This window comes from Schistocerca cancellata, chromosome 9 (assembly GCF_023864275.1).
Source record: "Schistocerca cancellata isolate TAMUIC-IGC-003103 chromosome 9, iqSchCanc2.1, whole genome shotgun sequence".
Lineage (NCBI taxonomy): Eukaryota > Metazoa > Arthropoda > Insecta > Orthoptera > Acrididae > Schistocerca > Schistocerca cancellata.
The window spans coordinates 82,424,444-82,447,929 of NC_064634.1; the positions used below are offsets into that span (position 1 = coordinate 82,424,444).

The following is a 23,486-nucleotide window of genomic DNA, read 5'->3' on the forward strand; positions in this document are numbered from 1 at the left end:
TTCGAATGGGTCCGTAATCACAACATGTTATGTACATGTAGAGACAAAATTCCAGTCATTGGATAATTTATTCAAGAGAAAAAGCTTCACTATTGAGCAGGTCAGTAATGTATTGGTCCCCCCTTGGCCCTTAAGGAAGCAGTTATTCGGCTTGGCATTGATTGACAGACTTGTTGAACGTCCTCCTAAGGGATATCGTGACAAATTAAGTGCAACTGGCCCCTTGGATCACCAAAATCGCAAGCTGGTTGGAGGGCGCTGCCCGTAATGTTCCAAACGTTCTTAACTGGGGAGAGACCTGGCGACCTTTCTGGCCAAGATAAAGTTTGGCAAGCACGAAAACAAGCACTAGAAACTCTCGCCGCGTGCAGGTGGGCGTTATCTTGCTGAAATGTAAGCCCTGGATAGCATGCCATGGAGGACAATGAAAAGGGGACGTAAGATATCGCCCAGTACCTGTGTGCTGTAAGGATGCCGCAGATGACAGCCGAAGGGGTCCTGCTGCGGAAGGAAATGGTACTCCAGACCATCACTCCCAGCTGTCGGGTCGTAAGGTGGGTGACAGTGAGGCTGCCACCCTGCCCTACCGCTGTTTGGGGCGTCGCCAGTCACTTCTTTTCTGGTCATCGGAGCTCAATCCGAAGCCCAACTCGTCACTGAAGACAATTCTACCTCAGTGAAAGAGGCTACAGGCCGAGAAAATTCTACTTCAGTCAATGAAATTCCAGGTTGACGAGTGTTTCTCATCCAAGTTTTCTGAAATTGTAATCATTTATTTGTTTGTACACGTGTACCACGTTTACCGTTTTCCGTCCCATTCTGATTAAAACGTATTTTAGGATAATTAAATACTTTATTATATTAAAATATTTTATTGCCACTGTTTTTAAAATCGTATACCTCTGTGAGACATTATAAGTGGTGGTAAAGGGAAGTTGTATTTGGAGGAGAAAGGGTGGAAGAAATAAACTGTGACGCCCTTCCCTATCCCAGAACCGAACACTGGATTCTCACCTGAGTGTAAGACTCCAGATATCCACTGAATGCATTTCCGTTTGCGATTATAGATAGGAAATTGGCTGAGACGAATTTGCATTCATTGACAGCAGCAGGGTAAGATGGGTTTGAAACGGAATGTCACTGACAAAGCGTGAAATTCGTCTCCAGCGCCAGTCCATTACAGTTTTCTTGCGGCTTGTTACGAGATCGCAAGTGGTAATCCATTCCTTGAAGACACGTTGAACAGTTCGCTTTGATATATCAACAAGTCGAGTAAGTTCATCCATGGTGTGCCCATGGGCACACCCCAAGAGGATAGCACCTTTGTTGTGCCGAAGCCAAGGTAGCCCCTGAGGGCCGATAACCCATATTACACCACAGGGGATGGGGTTGTCTATCTCCAAGGCGTACCAAAAGCACCCTGGTAAACACCGGCTATTTACATACAAGATAATGGAAACAGACATTAAGACCACTACTTCCTGCAGGGGGAGCTTGAGCCACAGCCTGCAGGAAGTATCACTATGCCAAAACCTGATTGGATGGAGACAGCTATTTAGGGGCTAGAACCAGCCCCGAATTTCAGTTCACTCCGGATACCGACGTCGTGGACTTCGACCGCTGAAGATTACGTCTTCGTCTCTGTATTGGACTTTTACTAGTGTGTGTGGGTTACCACGAACCTTTGTGGAAATGTAGAAGTGAACTTTGGTTTGCCTCAATTGGGAGACTTTTACTGGCATCGTTACCTTTATTTTGGTGTTCAGTCATCAAACTTGTAAACGTACATAAATAAAAGTTGTGTTGTGAAAAACTGCGAATCGTCAGTCACTACAGAGACATTTCGTCACGTCTCCATGCCAGTCCATCTTAAGTGCGTTGATTCCATACAACCGACTTCCACACACACACCACTTCTCTGCTACGACTCACCTCAGCAGTAGTGGATCGCACTACCAATGACAGGAGTCCTACAAAGTCTACACCGCTCCAAAGCCGCCAGTGCGCTAATCTCTCGTCTGATGAGCTCACTAACGAGTGTAGAATTTTGACACTAAACGTTCGCGCACTCTGCACACTGTCTCTCGTACTTCAGCCTCTGATATTGTCATGACTAGGTGGCGATGTACAGAAAAATGCCGTTGTCATTTTTTGTTATAAAAAGCAGTTCAGATCGTAATAAGTTTTAAGGCACTTCTCAAGAGCCTTGTGACAGATACCAATCGGTTCTCTAAACCAGACCCTCAAGTAATCTAGAGCCCTGGTCTAAGGACGGTTTTATAGACCTAAGTCGGTAACCGGAATTGAAAATCAAAGTTTTTTTGCTATATAGGCTGCTTTTTATTAAAATATTAAGTTGGTGCATACGTTCACTGCGGTTTTGTTTTGAATGTTGGTATTCTGGTTTCTATGGTCTTATTTGCTACTTTTTGTTTGCAATTCACTGTTGTTATTTGAGTTTACGTATTGTTATTTCATCATTTGGAGATAGTGAGTGGAGCTGTGGACGCTAGAAAATGGCAGTGCCAAGTGGATAAATTGGTGCAGTGCGTACATATTCTTCTATTTGAGATCAGTAGAGGGGTGACAGCAAAGAATAACGATCAGGAAGATTGCGTGAATCGATGCTACTCCACGATAACGCTCGCCAGCATTCCGCTAGGACGACAAAAAAAACTGTACAGGCGTTCGGTTGGGAAGTCATTCCCCTTCCACCTTATTCACCTGATCTTGCACGCTCAGATTTCCAACTTTACCGCTCTCTACCGAACAGCCTTCTAGGAATTTCCATTCCGGATGAAAATGCGCTCCGAATATGGCTCGACGAGTTCTTTTAGATTTCGCCTACAGTCGCGAAATCTAAAAGTTACACCAGCGTTGGCAGACTGTTGTAAGTAGTGAGGGAGAATATATTATTGTTGACTAAAGTCTCTGTTACGCGTATCTGACGTGATTATGGAAAAACGCTATGAACTTATGCACCATTCTAATATTAAGTGCGATCGCTAATGTTTCACGAAGATTTAAAAATTATATTTTCTCATTTTTTTTTATTTCTAATTCTTCCTGCAATACGCCTGTATATTTTCGTCCATGTCTCATGCAACCTTTCCTTTACAACAACAACAACAAAAAATCTGACAAAACGTGCCGGCCTACAGCACAGGGCGCCAGCAAACTCCCACGCGGCCCCTGACCTGCCTCGGCCTCAACGAGCCGCTCCGTCCTCGGCCACCTGGTCTGTCGCGACTCTTCTGACAAAGCGCGCATCCATCATGACGTCACGCCTCTGACAGCGCGCGACCATCTTAACTGCCATCCGTTACATTGCCGGGCATCGGTCACGGCGCAGAACAAAGTTGGGTAGGGGGGGAGAGAGAGGGCAACGTATCGGCCCCAGCCATCGCTTCCCGTCGCCCTTTCGCAAATAGCGTCCGTTGTGTAACAAAAGCTTCATTAAATCTGAAACCGAAGCCCTTCTCCCGGAGCGCTAAAAGAGTATCGAAACAGTCGACTGTCCCTGTCACCTGAAGGGTCGAGACGTTCTGCTCGGATGATCACTGCTCGGCAATTCCTTTCACCCGAATTCCTCCCTTGGATTTGGGATCAAGTCATTGCGCCGGTGTAGTGAAAGTATTACCGACGAGAATGGGCAACTTACTGCAACGTTCACCAAGCCATTAATCTTCCACAGTCCCCAACACTTTTTCTCGCAGCGTCTTATTTTTTCCTTCTGCTCTTTGAAGTTGACTCCACTGTGTAAAGTAGCCGGCCGGGGTGGCCGAGCGGTTCTAGGCGCTACAGTCTGGAACCGCGCGACCGCTACGGTCGCAGGTTAGAATCCTGCCTCCGGCATGGATGTGTGTGATGTCCTTAGGTTAGTTAGGTTTAAGTAGTGCTAAGTTCTATGGGACTGATGACCTCAGAAGTTAAGTCCCATAGTGCTCAGAGCCATTTGAACCATTTTTTTGTGTAAAGTGAAATAAACAGAAATGCATCAGTAACTGAGCGCTAGATCTGGAATCGTCCTGCCGGCCGCTGTGGCCGAGCGGTTCTAGTCCGGAACTGCCCTGTTGCTACAGTCACAGGTTCGAATCCTGCCTCGGGGTTGGATGTCTGTTATGTCCTTAGGTTAGTTAGGTTTAAGTAGTTCTAAGTCTAGGGGACTGATGACCTCAGATGTTAACTCCCATAGTGCTTAGAGCCATTTGAACCATTTTTTGGAATCGTTCTCCTTCCAGTTAAAGCGCATCAAAACATTCGTCTCTCTACATACGTGCTAAGCAGCGACATTAAGTGTGCGATCTACAAGATGTTCTGGAGAGGTACTGATCCACAGAAGTCTCACTCCTACCAACAGCTTTTCTTCTCTAGTCGGTACTGGGGCCATCGAGCGAACTCGTGGATCGACAGCATCAGGTAAATGAAATATTTGGCGAAGATCACGTGACAGCGTACTCATGAAATCAGTGGAGCGTTCATCAAGCCATTGTGCACACCGAAAGACGGTAACTTGTCACATTCTCCTGTTAAACCTTTCCACCTTCATCAGTGTACTGTAACGCCAGAATACGTTGTTCTCGACGGCTACTCCATCAGGGACAAGGGTATTCTCAGGAGTGCCCCAGGAAAGCGTGACAGGACCCCTACCATTTTCTATACACATAAATGATCTGGCTGTCAGGGTGGGCAGCAATCGGCGGCTGCTTTGTGACGACACTACGGCGTAAGGGAATTTGTCGTCGTTGAATAACTGTAGGAGGATACAAGATGACTTTGATAAAATTTCCAGTTGGTTTGTTGAATAGCAGCTGCCTCTAAATGTAGAAACTTAATGCAGATGAGTAGGAGAAACAATGCCATAATGTTCGAATACAGCTTTAATAATTCCCGGCAGGGTCAGGGATTTTCTCTGCCTCGTGATGACTGGGTGTTGTGTGATGTCCTTAGGTTAGTTAGGTTTAAGTAGTTCCAAGTTCTAGGGGTCTGATGACCATAGATGTTAAGTCGCATAGTGCTCAGAGCCATTTGAACCAGCTTTAATATAGGTTCCATCTTGACAGATACGCCGATTAAATATCAAGGCGTGAGGTTGCAAAGCGATATGAAATGGAACCAGCGTGTAAGGATTGTAGTACGGAAGAGTAATGGTCGACTCCGGCTTTACCGGGAGAATATAAGGAAAGTGTGATCCATCTGTAAAGGAGACCGCATAGAGGACACCAATACGACTCTTTTTTCAGTTCTGTGTTTGTAAACTGCACCATGTCGGATGAAAGGAAGACATCGAAGCAATTCAGAGGCGGGCTGCTAGATTTGTTACCCCTAGGTTAGAACAACACAAAAGTGTTGCGGAGATGCTCTGGGAACATAAATGGGCATACTTGGAGGGAAGGCAACATTCTGATCTAAGAACGCTATTAAGAAAATTTTGAGAACCAGCACTTCAATTTTAGTGCAGAAAGCTTCTTCTGACGCCAACGTACATTTTTCGTAAGGACCACGAAGATAGGCCCGCATCTCGTGGTCGTGCGGTAGCGTTCTCGCTTCCCACGCCCGGGTTCCCGGGTTCGATTCCCGGCGGGGTCAGGGATTTTCTCTGCCTCGTGATGGCTGGGTGTTGTGTGATGTCCTTAGGTTAGTTAGGTTTAAGTAGTTCTAAGTTCTAGGGGACTGATGGCCTAAGATGTTAAGTCCCATAGTGCTCAGAGCCATTTGAACCATTTTGAACCACGAAGATAAAGATAGGAGAAATTAGGGCTAATACGGAGTCATACATGCGGTCGCGTCCGCCTCATTGTATTTGCAACTGGAACAGGGAAGGAAATGAGTAGTAGTGGATGAGGGTACCCTACGCCACGTGCTGTGCATTGGCTTGCTGGTATATCTGTAGATGGGGATGTAGATGGTCAGCAAGAATGTCCACATAACCTGCAGCAGTCACTAGTACCTGCTAGATCAACTCAGCACAGACAATAACCGAGTGGTATTGTTGCGGGAGAGGGTAAGGGGGGGGGGGGGGTTTACCTAGCGTGCAAGAGAGCATGGTCATTGGCTTTCCGGCCAGGTCACTGCAAACAACAGAGCCCAGTTAGAAGAGAAAGCCAGTGGAATACTAGAAACAATTACGCAATGGTGTCGCAACAATAAACTCAGGATAGCCGAAATCAAAACAACATACATATTACAGAAAGGATCACTCCAGAGGAATCCTTCGGTTAAAATTGGGGATACAAGCATCAAACAAGCACATGTTACGTGCTGTCTTGGGGTACACATAGATGAAAAATTGAATTTCTACGAACACATAAGGCTAACAACAGACAAAGCAGAAAAAATACTTGTAACGGAACTGAAATGATGGTGGGCTGACAGTAATTTGGAGCCCGCGCGTCGGAAACGGGCGCACTTGTGTGAGACTGCCAGGGAGTGCACCCTGATGCCATCTATTGGCGAAACTGGGAATTAGCGCTACCTGTCAGACAATGCACTAAGCTCTCAGAGTCAAATGTATTCTTTTTCTTGGTAATTATAAGTTATTACTGTATAATTTAATGTTGTAAAGCGCTAGTAGTAAATTATTATGACTGGTATGAACTCCAGGGTAGTAAATATAAATATTCTTAAATACTAAATGATTTCGGTAAAAAGGTGGTAGGGGAACGCCCTCACTCTTGGTGATATGAGCGTAGCTAGGGGTAGCTGGAGACACAGGGACTGAACAATGGAATGGCCTGGGGAGTGTTGACGTGATCGGACGTGCGTAACTGTGCTCACGCAAAAGTGATTGTGCAACAGAGAAGAGGCGAGTATCGTCGCCGTTTTTGGAGTAAAACGCGACGAATGGTTGTTGAAGCCGCCTTTATGTCACTGGGGCTGACTGTAAGAGTTCCTGCGCCCAGATTTTATGGCGGACGTGCAGTAGCTTATACGAGTGCTACAGCTCGTAGTTCCAGCCGCCATTAAGGGCATGAGGCGTGAAGAGCTGCGTTAGCCACCGGCATCTCACCACCAGCACCGACACGTCTACCCAAGGCAAGACTGCTTGCAATTGTTAAGTCGAACTTTGTATACATGTAAAAGGAGAATACCAGTTTTCTGTTATGCAAGTGCAGAGGACAGAATATAGTAATGAGTAAAATTACGACGCATGTTGTTCTTTGTAAAGTGTAGTAACCTCAAACATAGTGAAATCAGACTGAGGCCACCATCGCCTCTTTCATTTACAATTCTTTTGGTTGTAGAATACTTTAGCGTATAAGAATGTTGAAAAGAGCAATGGTCACACCAGAATGAGTCGCCTATTTATAGTTATTAAATTTTTCTGAGTAACCTTTCAAGTAAAGTCACTTAACTAATTCTGTATCAATTGTCCAAAGAGTAATATCCAAAATCATTAAATAAGTTGAAGGATAGAATTTTGTTAACCTAAGTTGCACAAATTGTCTTGGTAGTAATTACCAAGCCAACTCACAGAAATTGAGAGAGTATTTGTTTTGTAGAATCATCTAGAATTATCAGAAATAGTAATATTCAGAATTAAGTTTAAATTCAACTCAAGCCATTTCACTTTGAAACGAGCCAAAAATTGATTTATTCTTTTGCTCCTTCAGAGCTGGCGACCGTAGTTATAAGTATTTTCAGGAGGATTCGACGGTAAGTCTGCTGCTCTCGTCGTGCTGATAGGATTATCCACTGCTGCTAGCAGTGGTGATTGGATAAATAAGCTCACTACCAAGTTAAGTGGGTCAGGTAGGCAGTGTTACCGTGTGAACTGTAGGGCACTGTAGGCCGTGGATCGAACCCGTTCAATCATCACAGCTCTTAGGGAAATAGTCCGGTTAGGAGTGTACTAATCATTAGGTAAATAATGGCGAATAACCGTCAAAAATGTATACGCAAGTGAATTTAGCAAGGTCCACGTAGCACCTAGTTAATGTGGTACAATGGCGAGGGTAGGAGTGGAGTAAAAGTGAGCTGAGCTTGAGGCAGCTGCGCTGTATTCAAATATTAACAACGTGGATTCACTACTACCTCTTACCATTAGGGCTGAGCTATTTACAGTTAAAATACGTAGCAGTAAGCGCAAAGGCGTGACATCTACAAGTCCGTATTGGTTTTATACATACGGAATTAGGAAGCGGGTCATTCCGTCAGTGGAGGGGGTTAAAACAACCGAGACAGTTGAGAACATACCCCATTTACTGATGGAAAGATTCGGCGGTTCGGTCGCATACTACGCAAACTGGTGAGGCTAAATTCAAAACAGTACAGATTGCCTCTACCAGTCATACGGACATACCACTGTGCGCTCTTCGAAACAGTACTCAGCTTCGCAGGTAGCGCGTGGGCACATAGACTGAACGTGGTCACCAACAAAACATCGGTCAGACGAGGGCAGAGAAGTGTCCTACTTAGGCTATCTGGAGCCTCCGGCACCACCTCAGCGGATGCACTGTGTGGTGCTCGGAATATGCTCCATAGAAATCACGATCAAATACAGAGCTGGAAGGTACTGGTTAAAGATGGGGAGACTAGATAAGGTACACAAAATAACTGGTGTGCCGATAGAGACGATACGTCACCTTAAAAGTTGGCGTTTGGATACATGGCAAGGTGTGTGGGATGTAAGTGATAGTGGACGTAGACTGCAAGACTTCCTCTCTGACATAAGGGAGCGGTTGAGAAAGAAACATATCGATCCCAGCAGCGGTATGGTACATTTCTTAAGCGGTCCCGGACCTTATCCCACGCACTTAAACCGCGTGAGTCTGAGGCAGACGCCTACATGCACATATGGGGTAGAAGGTTCCCCAGAGCACACTGTCTTTTTCTGCGGGCAATACGCGAACAATGGACATACGCTACAGTTAGACTGACAGGTACAGACATAGATGTATACGCAACAATAAGAGACGAAGAACAATGGGCACAATTAAACGTATTAACAAACGGTATTTCAAAAGCAACATATGAAGAGTACATGCGGACACGACGTAACAGACATGCGTATGTGCAAACGTAACAATAATCTCCAGAGGGTGGACAGCGATACCCACAGTGACAGCGAAAACAGTGACAATGAAGAGGAACAGGAGGAGGAAGCCGATATGTGACAGTAAATAAGCATAGTGTGCTGGCGATCTAGCCAAGAAATCAGCAAATGCTGTACACGGATGGGCACCTAAGGTTAATACATAGGATCAGTAATAAACAGGATAAGCAGCTCGTGGTCTCGCGGTAGCGTTCTCGCTTCCCGAGCACGGGGTCCCGGGTTCGATTCCCGGCGGGGTCAGGGATTTTTCCTGCCTCGAGATGACTGGGTGTTGTTATTTCATCATCATCATCATTCATCCCCATTACGGTCGGAGGAAGGCAATGGCAAACTACCTCCACTAGGACCTTGCCTAGTAAGGCGGCGCGGGTCTCCCGCGTCGCTCCCCTACGCTCTGTAAAGAAGCCGTACTATTGCTCTACTAACAACCATTTTTGTGTGTGTGTGTGTGTGTGTGCGTGACTCGAAGAAATCATTCCGAGGTATTCATCGTCAGTCACATTCGGTGATGGTACTAACAAATCTCTCTTCTATCATCTTTTTATATTCTTCCTAAAAAAATTATTTATAGCTCAACCTTAAATTATTGTTATTTTGAAAAGTATTATTCTTTATAAATGCTGTAGATAAAACAAAAGAAAAGATGAAAAGCGAAAATTGTAAGATGACCTGATTTTAAAAATGAGGTAACAGGTCTATAATTTGGCAATAAATAAGTAAATAAATAAATTTCCGGCCAAGAGTGGAAGCATTTCCGAAACAGCTACGTTTGTAAGCTCTTCACGTGCCACAGAGATTAATGTATGGTTCAAATGGCTCTGAGCACTATGGGACTTAACTTCTAAGATCATCAGTCCCCTAGAACTTAGAACTACTTAAACCTAACCAACCTAAGGACATCACACACATCCATGACCGAGGCAGGATTCGAACCTGCGACCGTAGCAGCAGCGCGGTTCCGGACTGGAGCGCCTAGAACCGCTCTGCCACAACGGCCGGCGTCATTCTGCAAGGCGCAGTGGATCAACACATGTATGCATCTAGCCTTGGGAGGCACGTTCTCTCCTGCATGGAGTTTGTTTTTTCCTCAGCTCGATGACATCTACCAGGAAGACAATGCAACGTTTCACACAGCTCGCAGTGAACGTGCGTGGTTCGAGGAGCACCACTTTCAGATTACCGCACTCCCCTGGCCACAAAACTCCCCGGATTTAAACGCAATCGGCAATCTGTGGGAGACATTGTTACTAAAGACTAGGCACTGGAACAACACTAAATTTTTAAATATTTTGTGTGCGATATTAAGTTAGTAAATGAAAGAAGAGGCAAGACACGAAATTAAAGTTTTACAAAAAGTAGCTGTGCCTGTCTTTCTCTATAGCAGTGAATATTGAATTGAAGAAAAGTAAGAGAAAAACAGCATAAAGTCGGCTGAAATGAGAGTCTTAAAATCTTTCAAAGGTCGCCCAAGGAAACAACTTATACGTAATGTGCATAGACGATAAGAATTAGAAATATATAAGGTAAACGACAAACTGGAAACCTACACGGATAAATGTAAACATTTTAAACGTGTGGAAGAAGGCAGAATTATAGTCATTGTAAACAAGTATAGGCCTCAGGATACTGGTGCGTTGGAGGACCGAGGAAAATATGCTCAAAAATTTGCTTTCGGTGTAGATATATTGCCTAAACGTTGAAGTGAAGACGAAGAAGAACAAGAGAACTGTCACGTCCAAAAATACTGTAACAAACAGAATGAAATGGCTAGCCAAAGTACTCCTAGACCACGATCAGTCGGAAACTGGATATCTTTCTTCTTCTCCTCTTACACTCAGAATATACGTTATATGAATATTAGTACAAGTGAAATCAAATAAATTGCAATAAACTGCGGAATTTTAGTTGACATTATTAAGTTCAAAATTCGACATGTAAAATCTTTCTGCAAAAATGTGGGTGTGAATGTGGGAGCGGTAGTTTATTAAGTAATGCTTCATGTCACACTCAGTCTGTTAATGAATCGGCGGTGAGTGCTACCATTGTAAAATTGAAATTAAACGTTCGTACATGTTGGCGCTATATATGTAAGCGAACTGAGACACAAGATTGAAGAAATTCTGTTTACCGTGTCACAACAGATCATAATTGTTCTCGAAGAGATAACTGATGTATTCATAATGAAAGAGGCTGGAAACAAAGTAGTGACGCACAACATTACACCATTTTTCCATTGTTTGAAACACGCCTGTAGATGCAATAAACCGTCGAACAATCTACTGCAGCAATGCCAAACTTTACTAGAAGTAAAACTGCAGTACAGTGGCACAGAACAAAAGATACTACTAAATGTATCTTCTGGAAGACATTCTCAGGGAGTAGACAAGGAATAGGGAATCATCAGGCATTTATATGCCATGTGATGAAACTAGCATTTAGATTGAAGAAGCAATAATTTAACCCGAAAAACTTTTTGGTTTCCGACACAATTTGGATTGATATCTACATTATTTCCTTGTACGAATAACTGCTAATCACATTTAGAAACGCTGTAGGGCAGAGAATTTTAGTCTCCTGATAGTTACTTCTCGAAAGGTCCGTACAGAGTAACATGTTGTGCGTTAGACAAAGAGCCATTCTTGTGATGAATGTGTGGTGTGTCAAAGTACCACCGACAGCGACAGTGAACAGAGACTCATTTAGCGCCGGAGAGTTTGGCGGCTGTTACGTCACGGGTACTGTGACAGCGTTCAAGTCGTTATGCCCCCCCCCCCCCCCACCCTACCCCTGCGCTATTGCCTGTCGTATTTAAGAAGTGTCGCAGGACACGCGTGAAAGTGTATCCCTATATGGCTAACGCTAATTTCCTACAGAATTGTGAAGCCCGTTTCTTTCTTCAGTACTATGGCCTTTGTTTAACATGTAGTACTGGAGCTAGGCCGTCTTTTGCAACTTTACAAAGTGCAATCTGAACCAGACGCCTTCCGCTACGTTCAAAGCATCATCGGTAGTCACTGTACCTATTTTAGTGTTACTTTGAAATGGGTTTAACGAGATGTTGAATAGTTCTGATGTTTAAAATACTTGTTTTACAAAGATCTTTGGCTCCTACTGTATGTCCATACGTTCTAGTATAAGCAGGAATTCGATTTTTTAGCACACTGTATTTTCTCGTGTACATGTTTTATACGCATCTACATTCGCCTCGAGTACTTTGCTGTGATCGCGTGGTATGCAATCGTCCTTTTTTTGCGATATACTTCTGAGTAAATTAGCTTACCACACCTATTTTCATTCTCTGCTTTTGTATGGCATCATATTCTGGGGTAACTCATCATTGAGTAAAAGAGTGTTCATTGCACAAAAGCGTGTAATCAGAATAATTGCTGGAGCTCATCCGAGATCATCCTGCAGACACTTATTTAAAGAGCTAGAAACCTTCACTGTAGCCTCACAATATATATATTCACTTATGAAATTTGTTATTAACAATCCGAACGAATTCAAAAGTAATAGCAGTGTACATGGCTACAACACTAGGAGAAAAGATGATCTTCACTATTCAAGGCGCTCCCGCATCAAACAGCACCGGTGGAGGACCTCTTGGAACGGGAGGATATTCGGCGAACGGACTGGCCTGCCGTTACCCGACTTAAGCACCATCGAGATCGTGTGGAATGCGTTTGGCAGCCGCATTGTAGCACGTCCTCACGCACCAATGACCGTCCAGGGTCGGTCAAGCGCAATGGTGGAGGAGTGGAAACCCCTACCACAAGAACTCCGTTCCAAACTTGTGGCCAGCATGGGAACCCGCTGCAGGATATGAACTGCTGTCCATGCTGATCTAACACTCTATTAAGAACTATGTCTGGACTTTTGCAACGTCCAGGGGACAGTCAGTAGCGAGCCAGGGTGTGAATCGGACATCCAAGGAAGCTACGATCCCCTTGAAAATGTCCACTTTGGCTGGGGACGGAAATTTGGGTTTTAAGGTGAAATCCTTTCGACCACGGCATAATAGTCCGAAATCTTTTATTAATTGTGTCCAGGAGACCATCATAACTCGGCGTGACTTCAGTGATCAATGCCTTTGAATGAAAGTGTCATTTCTGATCGTCTCATTGCGTATCTCTTACCTTCTGTGGTATTGTGTAGCAGTTCTTTATGTGTATGGTAGAAGGTTCATTGCGCTGTTTCTTAATAGCGACATATCATGGAAAAGAAATGAAAGAAACTAAAATATCTTCGTCGAGAGAGGGACCATGGGGTAGATGACATTCCATCAAAGTTACTGAGATCCTTGAGACAACCGATCATGACAAAAGTGTTCCCGATGAGTGCAGTGTAAATGAGAGAGGTGAAATAACTCAGCCTTCAAGAAATGTGTAATAATTCCATTTCCAAACAAGATAGTCGCTATCGCGTGGTGCTATTACAGATTCATCAACTGAGTGATTCATGTTTGCAAAATACTGAAAGAATCCAGAATGAGATTTTCACTCTGCAGCGTAGTGTGCGCTCATATGAAACTTCCTGACAGATTAAAACTGTGTGCCGGACCGAGACTCGAACTCGGGACCTTTGACTTTCGCGGGCAAGTGCTCTACCAACTGAGCTACCCAAACACGACTCACGCCCCGTCCTCACAGCTTTACTTCTGCCAGTACCTCGTCTCCTACCTTCCAAGCTTTACAGAAGCTCTCCTGCGAACCTAGCAGAACTAGCACTCCTGAAAGAAAGGATATTGCGGAGACATGGCTTAGCCACAGCCTGGGGGAAGATCAGTTTGGATTCCGCAGACATGTCGGAACACACTACGATTTACAAGATAAGCTAAACACAGGAAAACCCAAATTTATGGCCATTTCAGATTTAGAGAAAGATTTTGAAAATGTTGACTGAAATATACTCTTTGAAATTCTGACATAGGAGGGGTTAAATACAGGGAGCGAAAGGTCATTTATAACTTGAAATCAGTTTGTAGTTATCAGAGTCGAAGGACATGAAAGGGATGCAGTGGTTAAGAAGCGAGTGAGACAAGATTGTAGCCTATCCTCGATGTTATTCAATCTGACAATCGAGCACGCTGTAACGGAATCCAAGGCGAATTTGTGAAGGAGTGGTTGAAGATCAGGGAGAGAAAATTACAACTTTGAAGATTGCCGATGACATTATAACTGTCAAAAAGTGAAGTAAACTTGGAAGAGCAACCGAACGGAATGGACAGTACTGAAAGGAGGCTGTAACATCAACACCAAGAAAAGTAAAATAAGGATGATGGAATGTATCTTAAATAAATCAGGTTACGCTGCTGGTATTAGATTAGGAATAGAGACACTGAAAGTAGTTGAAGACTTCTCTAATTGGCCAACAAAATAACTGACCACAGCCGAAATATAAAGCATGTAAAATACAGGCTGTCAATATCAAGAAAAACGTTTCTGAATGGAAAAAGCTATTTGGTTAACACCGGCTGCACATTTACTTTAAAGAATTTTTTCTTGAACTAGAGTTTTACAATTGGAATTGCTCTCTACTAAAACTATGGTTCGGTAGTTTTGATACACTACATAAACGACGTAGTAAATGGTTGCATTACCAGTAGTACTGACAGAATTGGTAGAGAAATAATGTGTAAGAGAGAAAGTGGGAGCCGATGACTTCTCTTTGTTTCCGTTGTTTGATTGTTTGATTTGCACATAATTAGAACCACATATCATTCAGTGTTAGTCCATTGTGTATTTTATAACCTGACATAATATTAATTACATTTTGTAAGTAAGAAGAATTAGTTGATAGCGTAACCTCTGCGCTTTTATGCAACCTAAGTAATTAGTTTTGATGCAAGTACTGTTTACATGCATAAACATAAAAATTTTATGTGATTATTGTTGTTATTTTGCACTCAATAGAACGTTCATCATGACCAAAGGCAACAGTCTGCTGTTATTATTTATTTATAAATGTGAAAGTTACTTGCGAATAGTAGAAACACGTTTTATACAAGTTCGACGAGGCTTTGAAGCGATGTTTGGAGTATATAGCTTATTCTTAAGTAACATACAGAAGGATAGCCACGTAGAACAAAAATATTCCGTTCGTTATCCGGCTCTTTATATATCGTCACTCATTTTCTAGTGGACGGTTAACTGCTTCCTGGTTTTAGGGGGATCTAGTAAGACACTTATCGTGTATGTAAAGAAAGCAGTCGTTCTGATGTAGCACCCAATACGTATGCAACACACCAAACGTACAGGTAACGCGGGTACATAATTAATTGACCAAAGCTACTCGAAAACTGCCGTAGTCTACTTTTACTTTTGGTAGTCTATGACAGCCTATGATAGTTTTTCAACTCCATTTGGAACGGTAGCCTTGTACTAGGGTAAAATGTGGCCGATAAACAGTTCAAACAAGGGGAAGGTAGATGTTTTGAAAACGTGGTGTCACAGAAGAATGCTGGACATTAGGCAGGTAATATACAGAATTATGGAAAGAAGATCTTGATGGCACAACCTGAATAAAATATGGGATCGTTTGATATAACTTATCGTGAGGTATCAAGAAATCGTCAATTCGGTTATAAAAGGAAGTCTGGAGGGTAAAACTTGTAGTGGGAGACCAAGGTATGATTATAGTGACAAAGTTGAAATGAATATAGGTTGCAGTATCATGCACAGATGAAGGGGCTTGCACGAGATTTGAGTCGATCGCTGAATCGAACAGGCATTCGGACTGAAGACGATAGCAATAACATTGATATGAACTTCCTCATTTTTCCAGCTGTGAATATGGAAACACTTTGAACATATGAGGATTTGCCTACAAGATAAACGTGACTGAATTTAAACCAGGAATGCTCACTGCAGAGATGGTTGTAGGTGTTTGGGAGAAAAGTAGCATAGGCGCTAGCCAGAATTTAAAGGCAACAAGGAAGCGATGTGTTGGAAAAAGTTGAGAAATATTGTTCCAGAGAAGAGTCATCTATGAATACAGGATGTTACAAAAAGGTACGGCCACACTTTCAGGAAACATTCCTCACACAGAAATAACGAAAAGATGTTATGTGGACATGTGTCCGGAAACGCTTAATTTCCATGTTAGAGCTCATTTTAGTTTCGTCAGTATGTACTGTACTTCCTCGATTCACCACCAGTTGGCCCAATTGAAGGAAGGTAATGTTGACTTTGGTGCTTGTGTTGACATGCGACTTATTGCTCTACAGTACTATCATCAAGCACATCAGTACGTAGCATCAACAGGTTAGTGTTCATCACGAAAGTGGTTTTGCAGTCAGTGCAATGTTTACAAATGCGGAGTTGGCAGATGCCCATTTGATGTATGGATTAGCACGGGGCAATAGCTGTGGCGCGGTACGTTTGTGTCGAGACAGATTTCCAGAACGAGGGTGTCCCGACAGCAAGACGTTCGAAGCAATTGATCGGCGTCTTAGGGAGCACGGAACATTCCAGCCTATGACTCGCGACTGGGGAAGACCTAGAACGACGAGGACACCTGCAATGGACGAGGCAATTCTTCGTGCAGTTGACGATAACCCTAATGTCAGCGTCAGAGAAGTTGCTGCTGTACAAGGTAACGTTGACCACGTCACTGTGTGGAGAGTGCTACGGGAGAACCAGTTGTTTCCGTACCATGTACAGCGTGTGCAGACACTATCAGCAGCTGATTGGCCTCCACGGGTACACATGTCCACATAACATATTTTCTTTCTTTCTGTGTGAGGAATGTTTCCTGAAAGTTTGGCCGTACCTTTTTGTAACACCCTGTATAAAATGGTTCCTTCCTTGAGGATGCTTTTTACCTTAGAAAGTAAACGCTTTACTACGAAAGAGAGCGGAGCGATAGCACCTGGTCGGCAGTTGTAAAAATGCTCCACCTGACGTACAGACAGCCTGTACGGAGCTATACGGCATCCCTACCTCCTTGTTTCCTGGAAGAGTGGGCAGCACAGGTGCGCCATCAGACAGCGCTTCCAGACCTGCGTAGACTCCCTCCAGGAGGCACAGCTGCAACAGACGAGAGGAAAACCTGGTCACAAGAGGATCAAAACACTTGTACGCAATATGCTGTAAAATTTAAGGTTGGGAGACGTGTAACTTGCACACGTTGTGATGTAATTTTTCTGAGGTCTCCTCTCTTTTTGTAAATTAAATATCTCTTCTAAACACTCAATCTGTACATAACCGCTTCTTTCAGACAATAGGCTCTTTCTTCATCAAAACCTAAATTTTCGAGCTATAAAAGTTGGTTCTGATGTAAGGTAAAAGACACTTCTGGCTACTACACTAAACTGCTCGAAGTTGTCTCTTTTCAGACAATCATCTTGCCTGGATTGGACAATACTGTTGATATTTTTTCTGTGTTTGTGAATTAAATTTGGGTTTCTTTAAATTCCACTTTATCCAAAACACTGTGTCTTTCTTTTTTTATACACCCAGGCATGTTTCGATATCTATGTGTCTCCTTCTGTGGGTCTTGATCTGTTTCTGTGAAATATCATACGAAGTTCATAGATGTTTTTCTATTTTAGGCTTAAAAAGTACACCTAGTGCATTTTTAAAATTTGTTTCACTTGTTCACATGAAAATATATATTTGACAACCTGAGGTCTGCAAAGCAACTGTAAAGAAATTTGCTTGTTTCTTTAATACTTTTCCGTGATTAGTGGTTGTTTATGTCACTGAACTCGATCTAAGTTTTCGTCCAGTTGTGCATCTCAGTTAGGTTTTCTTTTTTTATTACATTTGTACACATTGTTTATCACGTTTTTTTAATGCACGTTTATGTAGTGGTGCAGGGGTGCTATGACCTTCGTTGCTCACTTGTTAATCGTTTGTTTGTTCAGTGTGGCGCTAATTGTGAATGCTTGGTGAAAACTATTGTGGTTTGTGTGCCGAGGGAGAACTTGTTTGATGTGCTGTGTGTGTGTGTGTGTGTGTGTGTGTGTGAAGAATGAGATAGAGGAGAGAAAGAGAGAGAGAGAGAGACAGAGAGAGAGAGAGAGAGAGAGAGAGAGAGAGAGAGAGAGAGAGAAAGTGAGAGAGAGGGGGAGATCTAGAAAAATGGGGGAGGGGATTGTGTAGCACATCATTTTGGATATTCGAGGATGCATGGGAAAGTGCTTTTGTATAATTTACAGAAAGTCGCAATCAGTTTTTTGTTACGTGGTGTTGTATATTCCTGTAAGACTTTCTTTCCTCATACCACTGTTTTTCCTATGTGGTAGTTCCTCTCTATTCCGTTTCTGTTAGAGACTGTTGCGTTTTCTGAGGACCCTGATATCAGTCTCAGCGTTATTTTTGTGTGGTGGTTTTCTTGTATGAGAATATATGGAAAAGTTTAGTGTCTACTGTCACTTTTCAAGGCTCTGAAGTGGTCAGAATATCTAGTTTTACAATTTCTGCATGTTTGACCTATGTATACAGACTGGCATGAACTACCGATTAACTGATAGACCCCATCTTTAAAAAAAATTGTCTGTGGATTTATATTTTGTGTTTAGATTTTTCTGTGCCATGTGGTTTGTGTCGAATGATATTTGTAGCCCTTGTTTCTTCAGAATGTTCACCACCCTGTGGACGTTTTTGCTGTTGCATGTTAGTATGTGACATGATATATTCTCTGTAAAGTGTTCCTGGTACTCTGTGTTTATCTCTGTATTTGCAATGTATTGGTGTTCCTGGCTCTTTGTTGTGGCTGATAATATATCCATAATTTATTCATATTTAATATGCATTTTCATTTTGTTGTTCACTTTGTTGATTATTGGGTGTTGTACCCATTGACTCTGGCTGTCTGGTATATTGCAGTTACGGTGTATAGTTAAGTTTATCCAGTGGAGTTTTGTTAAGCCTGTGTAGCACGTATCTGAAACATACATGTTTCTGTGCCAGTGACTGGATTAGTTATGAACTGGATTAGTTACAAATGATGTGCTGGTGACTATAGATTTCATGACTATTTCAAAATTATTATTGTTGTCGATTATTTGTATGTTAATGGCTAGGAAATTAAGTTTCCTGTCTGTTTCTGCCTCAATGGTGGATTTTATTTTACGGTGTACTGTAACTGTGTCCCTGTGTGGTTGTTACATCTACCAAACAAATAATGTCGTCTTTTTACATACCAATATTTTTCCTTATTTTTGCATTTTTGCATTATTCGTGTGGTTCGAGTTTTCACATATGGTTCCCCTTTTAGAAATTATCTATATGTAACAAGAATCACCTCTCAGTCACAGTGACAAAACAGGTTTCGTGGTGGGTATCTTCCATGACCTAAGCCCACGAAACCTTTGACTAGAACACTGCTCAACTTAGCTGTCGACACTATTCTTTCAAAAAGCGTTCAGCTGGTCTATCACAGACGATGTACGAGGACAAAGTACCTCGATTTAGGTAACTGGTTTTAGTCAAATGAAACATTGGTTTCAAAGACCATACAAATTTCAAATATCAATTATGTATACGAAATTTGATCAAAAAATGACTGGAATTATTTAATTTCGCAGGATTTCTACTTTCGATTTTCAAAAATTTTGTATCGTCTTGGTACACATGTTTCTGATGCATGTTTGCATTTTCAGCTGTTTTGAATATTTAGTTTATTGTTCACATTGGAAAAGGTTATACCTGTTTTTGACTGCTCGGCAAATTTTTAGTTTCCAAAAAGACGGATCAAAGACGTTGCTTGAAATTTTGCTTGAAAATGGAATAAAGTGCAGCACCGCATTCGGAATCTTATCTACTACGAATATGACAAGAGTTTACAAGTGGTGTAAAAGTTTCAAAGAAGATCGAGAAGATGTTGAAGACGACCGCGCTGGACGCCCTAGCTCATAAATTACTAACGACAATGTGGAAGAAATAAAGAAAGAAAATGGTTCTGGAAAATTTATCGAATTACTATCAGACTGGTTGCTGATGAAGTCGGTATATCCTTTGGCTCATGTGAAGCAATTTCTTTGGAAATTTTTGGCGTGAAACGTGTAGCAGCAAAGTTTGTTCCAAAATTGTTGAATTTCAACCAACAACGACGTCGCATACACATCTAAAATGTTATGAAATGTGGGTACACGGGTATGACGTCGAAACCAAGGCTCAATCGTCCCACTGTAAACCGCCTAAAAAGCAAAGACCGAAAAAAAATTCAGCAAGTTCGATCACGTGTGAATGTTCTCGCATTTTTCTTCGATTACAATTCGATGGTGCGTCTTGAGTTCCTGCCTTGTGGTCGTACGGTCAATAAGGAATACTACCTGGAAGTTATGTGCCGTTTGCGTGACGGAATCCTAAGAAAACGACCAGTATTGTGGCAATAATTGTTGGAAATTGCATCATGCTAATGCTCCATATTACACCTCAATGCTTGTTCGTGATTTTTTGGCAGAAAACAAAAAAATTACGTTGCCTTAGCCACTGCTATCGCCGAACATGGCCCGCTGCGACTTTTTTCTATTCTTGACGTCGAAGAGAACTGTTAAACGATGTCGTTTTGTTACCGCTGACGAGATAAAAACAGAACCGCCGACGAAGCTGAACACCATAACGAAAAATAATTTGCAGAAGCACTTCCAAGATTGGAAAAAGCGACGGCAACAGTGTATTATATCTGAGGGGAATTCCTTTGATGGAGACAAAGTTTATGTTGAGACATAAACAAAAATTCCTTAACAAAAACGAAAATTCTCGATCACGACTCGTACAGAGAGACTGAAGCAATGAATGAAAATTTGTAACAATTCCAGGATCCAAACCCGGGTCTTCTGCTCACTAGGCAGATGCTCTAATCACTACGCCACCCTGACACACTGGCTTTACAACTGCATGGACTACCCCATCACGCCTTCTTCCTCAATCCATATTCCCATTCACGCTCAGCCCACTTCATATTTCTCCTAAAGACGAACAGCACTGCCTGGGTTTCAGAGAGGATACCCCGTTTTGTTCGATGTTGAGGTGCTACTCCAATACAGTCTCTACTTTGTTTTCTTAGAGTGTATAATTTTTTCGTAGATAATGTTACCATTTGCCCTGCTGTGCTATCACCTTGTGAAAAAAATGTATCATCTCATCGTTATGATTGTCTGAGTAAGGAGGAAAACTTTTGGTTTTTCCATCTTGACTAAAAACAGTGGATCTTTACGTAATGGAAGGCTGCGTAAGCAGACCAGCTTGATACACCTGTCTGTGTCCCGGTACTCATTTGTGAGTGAATTACGGGGAGTGGGCCCTATGCTGGAAACAAGAGCAAGGTGGAGCGGCTTCCTGCAGACCATTGTTACTGGCTGCAGGTGTCGCTTTCACGGGCTTCAGATGCCTTGATTGGAAAACGCGTACGCCGCCGCAGCCTTTAAGGAAGCACTTGAACTGTAGAGCACAAACAACGAACGGAAAGACCTACGTTTATTTCATACAGGAAATTCGGCAGCGCACACCGCCAATACGTCAACGACCGTATTACGAGGTGTTTTTGATGACAGAATACCTTTACACGAAGCAGCCTGTACTTTACCTGTTGTAGTTATACAGCGTTTTTGGGCTGCTATTTTTGTTGGTAACTATGGCAGTGGACTAAACAATTTTATATCAGTGTTTAACTTTATTATATCTATTAGAAATAGTGTGTTTTTAAGATGGTTAGTAGCTCCGAGCACGTATGGCAAGAGCGAGCCAATAATGCTTACTTTCTCCTGCCAGCAGGTAAGGTGTTCAAGTGTTGACGAGTGGACGCAAAATGGTGAATCTACAATGATAGCGTAGGTCAGTTAGTGGCGTAGCTGCAACCGCGCAGAAAACATCATGTAGTAAATTATGTGACATGTTTGAGGGAATACTGCTAGACGCAGAGAAAATGCAACTGACACACTTCAGCGTGTACATATTACGGTACCAATGATCAAAATATCTGTTCCTGTACCCCTAACACCCTGTATTATAGAAAGGAAACAGCAAGTAGGGGGAGATGAGATGCGAAATTTGATACTGTGAGAAGAATTCGGCAGAGCACTGAAAAACCTAAGTCGAAAGCTGGACGCTGCAATAGACAACGCTCCCTCAGAATTATTAAGGCCCTTGGGAGAGCCAGCGATGACAAAACTATTCCACCTTTTGTGCAAGATATATCACACAGGTCAAACACCACTAATCTTTAAGAATGTGTTAATTCCACTTCAAAAAAAGGCTGGCGTTCACACGCGCGAATATTGCCGAACCATCAGGTTAATTACCCTTGGTTGCAAAATACTGACATGAAATACTTGCAGAAGAATGGAAAACTTGATAGAACCTGCACTCGGGTTTTCGGAGAAACGCAGCATCACGCGAGGCAACATTGACCGAATTATCTTAGGAAACAGATTAAAGAAAGGCAAACTTAGGTAATAGTGTTTGTACATTACAGTAAGGTTTTGACAGGGTTAACTAAAATACACACATTTAAATTCTGAAGATAGGAGGGATGAAATGTACGGAGCGAAAGGTTATTTACAACTTGTACAGAAACCAGCGGGCAGCTTAAAAGTCGAAGTGCACGAATGGAATGTACTGCTTAAGAAGAGGGTAATGCAGCGTTGTAATCCATTTCCAGTATTATTCAATCTGTACACTGAGCATTCATGCAAATGAAGAAGAAATTAGCGAAGCAGGTTACAGTTCAGGGAGAAGATATGCTGGCTAACCTTGCAAGAAATGTGGGCGACAAACAGTTCCTACAAGGAAAACAGATGTTTTGAAAAGTGCTGCCAGAGAAGAATGCTGAGGATTAAATGAATTGAACGAACAGATGATAAGGAGGTCATCCCGAGACATCGAGGAATCGTCGGTTCCGTAACGGGTCTGTTGTGCGTTTGTGGATTTGAGGGAGGGGGAGAGAGGAATTTCAGAACGAGACCAAGAGATGAGCACAGTAAACAGGTTCAAATTTATGTAGGATTTTTCAGAGAACCAGTCTTAGAGCTGCGGACCACAAAAAGGACAACACCCCTAAATATAGAGAGGAGTTACGAGTTCTTACCCGTCGCAGTATCAGGGTTTTTCCAGCCAAATACCAGGCACATTGAAGAGGGGCAGAGAGAATCCAAACTGGAAATAATTAGGTAGGGGATTTCCGTTTCCAATGTACAGTGTCTACAAAGACGAATGGTCAGTATTCAGCGATATTAGAGGTACAATCATTCGAAGCAAAAAAGTCTAGTAAATATGCGCTCTAAAATGCGTACACTATTCAGCTTCGCTACCGTGGAAACATCTCTTCTACTGAACAAGTCCTCATAGCTCCTAAAGTATGAATTTTAAAATCCGTGTTTATTAGGCAACTTTTTCTTATTTTATTCTGCGCTAGGTGCTCCCAAAATATGGAAAGCAAAAGTTTACAGTAGAAGAGACTTGTTACACAATTTCGATGGTGAAGT

General features: G+C 42.5%; 1 protein-coding gene across 1 annotated transcript in view; it reads right to left on the reverse strand.

The window, feature by feature from the left end:
- Positions 1–23,486, reverse strand: part of LOC126100145 (cuticle protein 19-like) — a 569,033-nt gene that overhangs the window by 32,771 nt on the left and 512,776 nt on the right. The window contains exon 2 of the mRNA XM_049910685.1: positions 16,996–17,082. Within this exon, the coding sequence (XP_049766642.1) occupies positions 16,996–17,082 (87 nt within the window). The remainder of the gene's footprint in view (positions 1–16,995; positions 17,083–23,486) is intronic.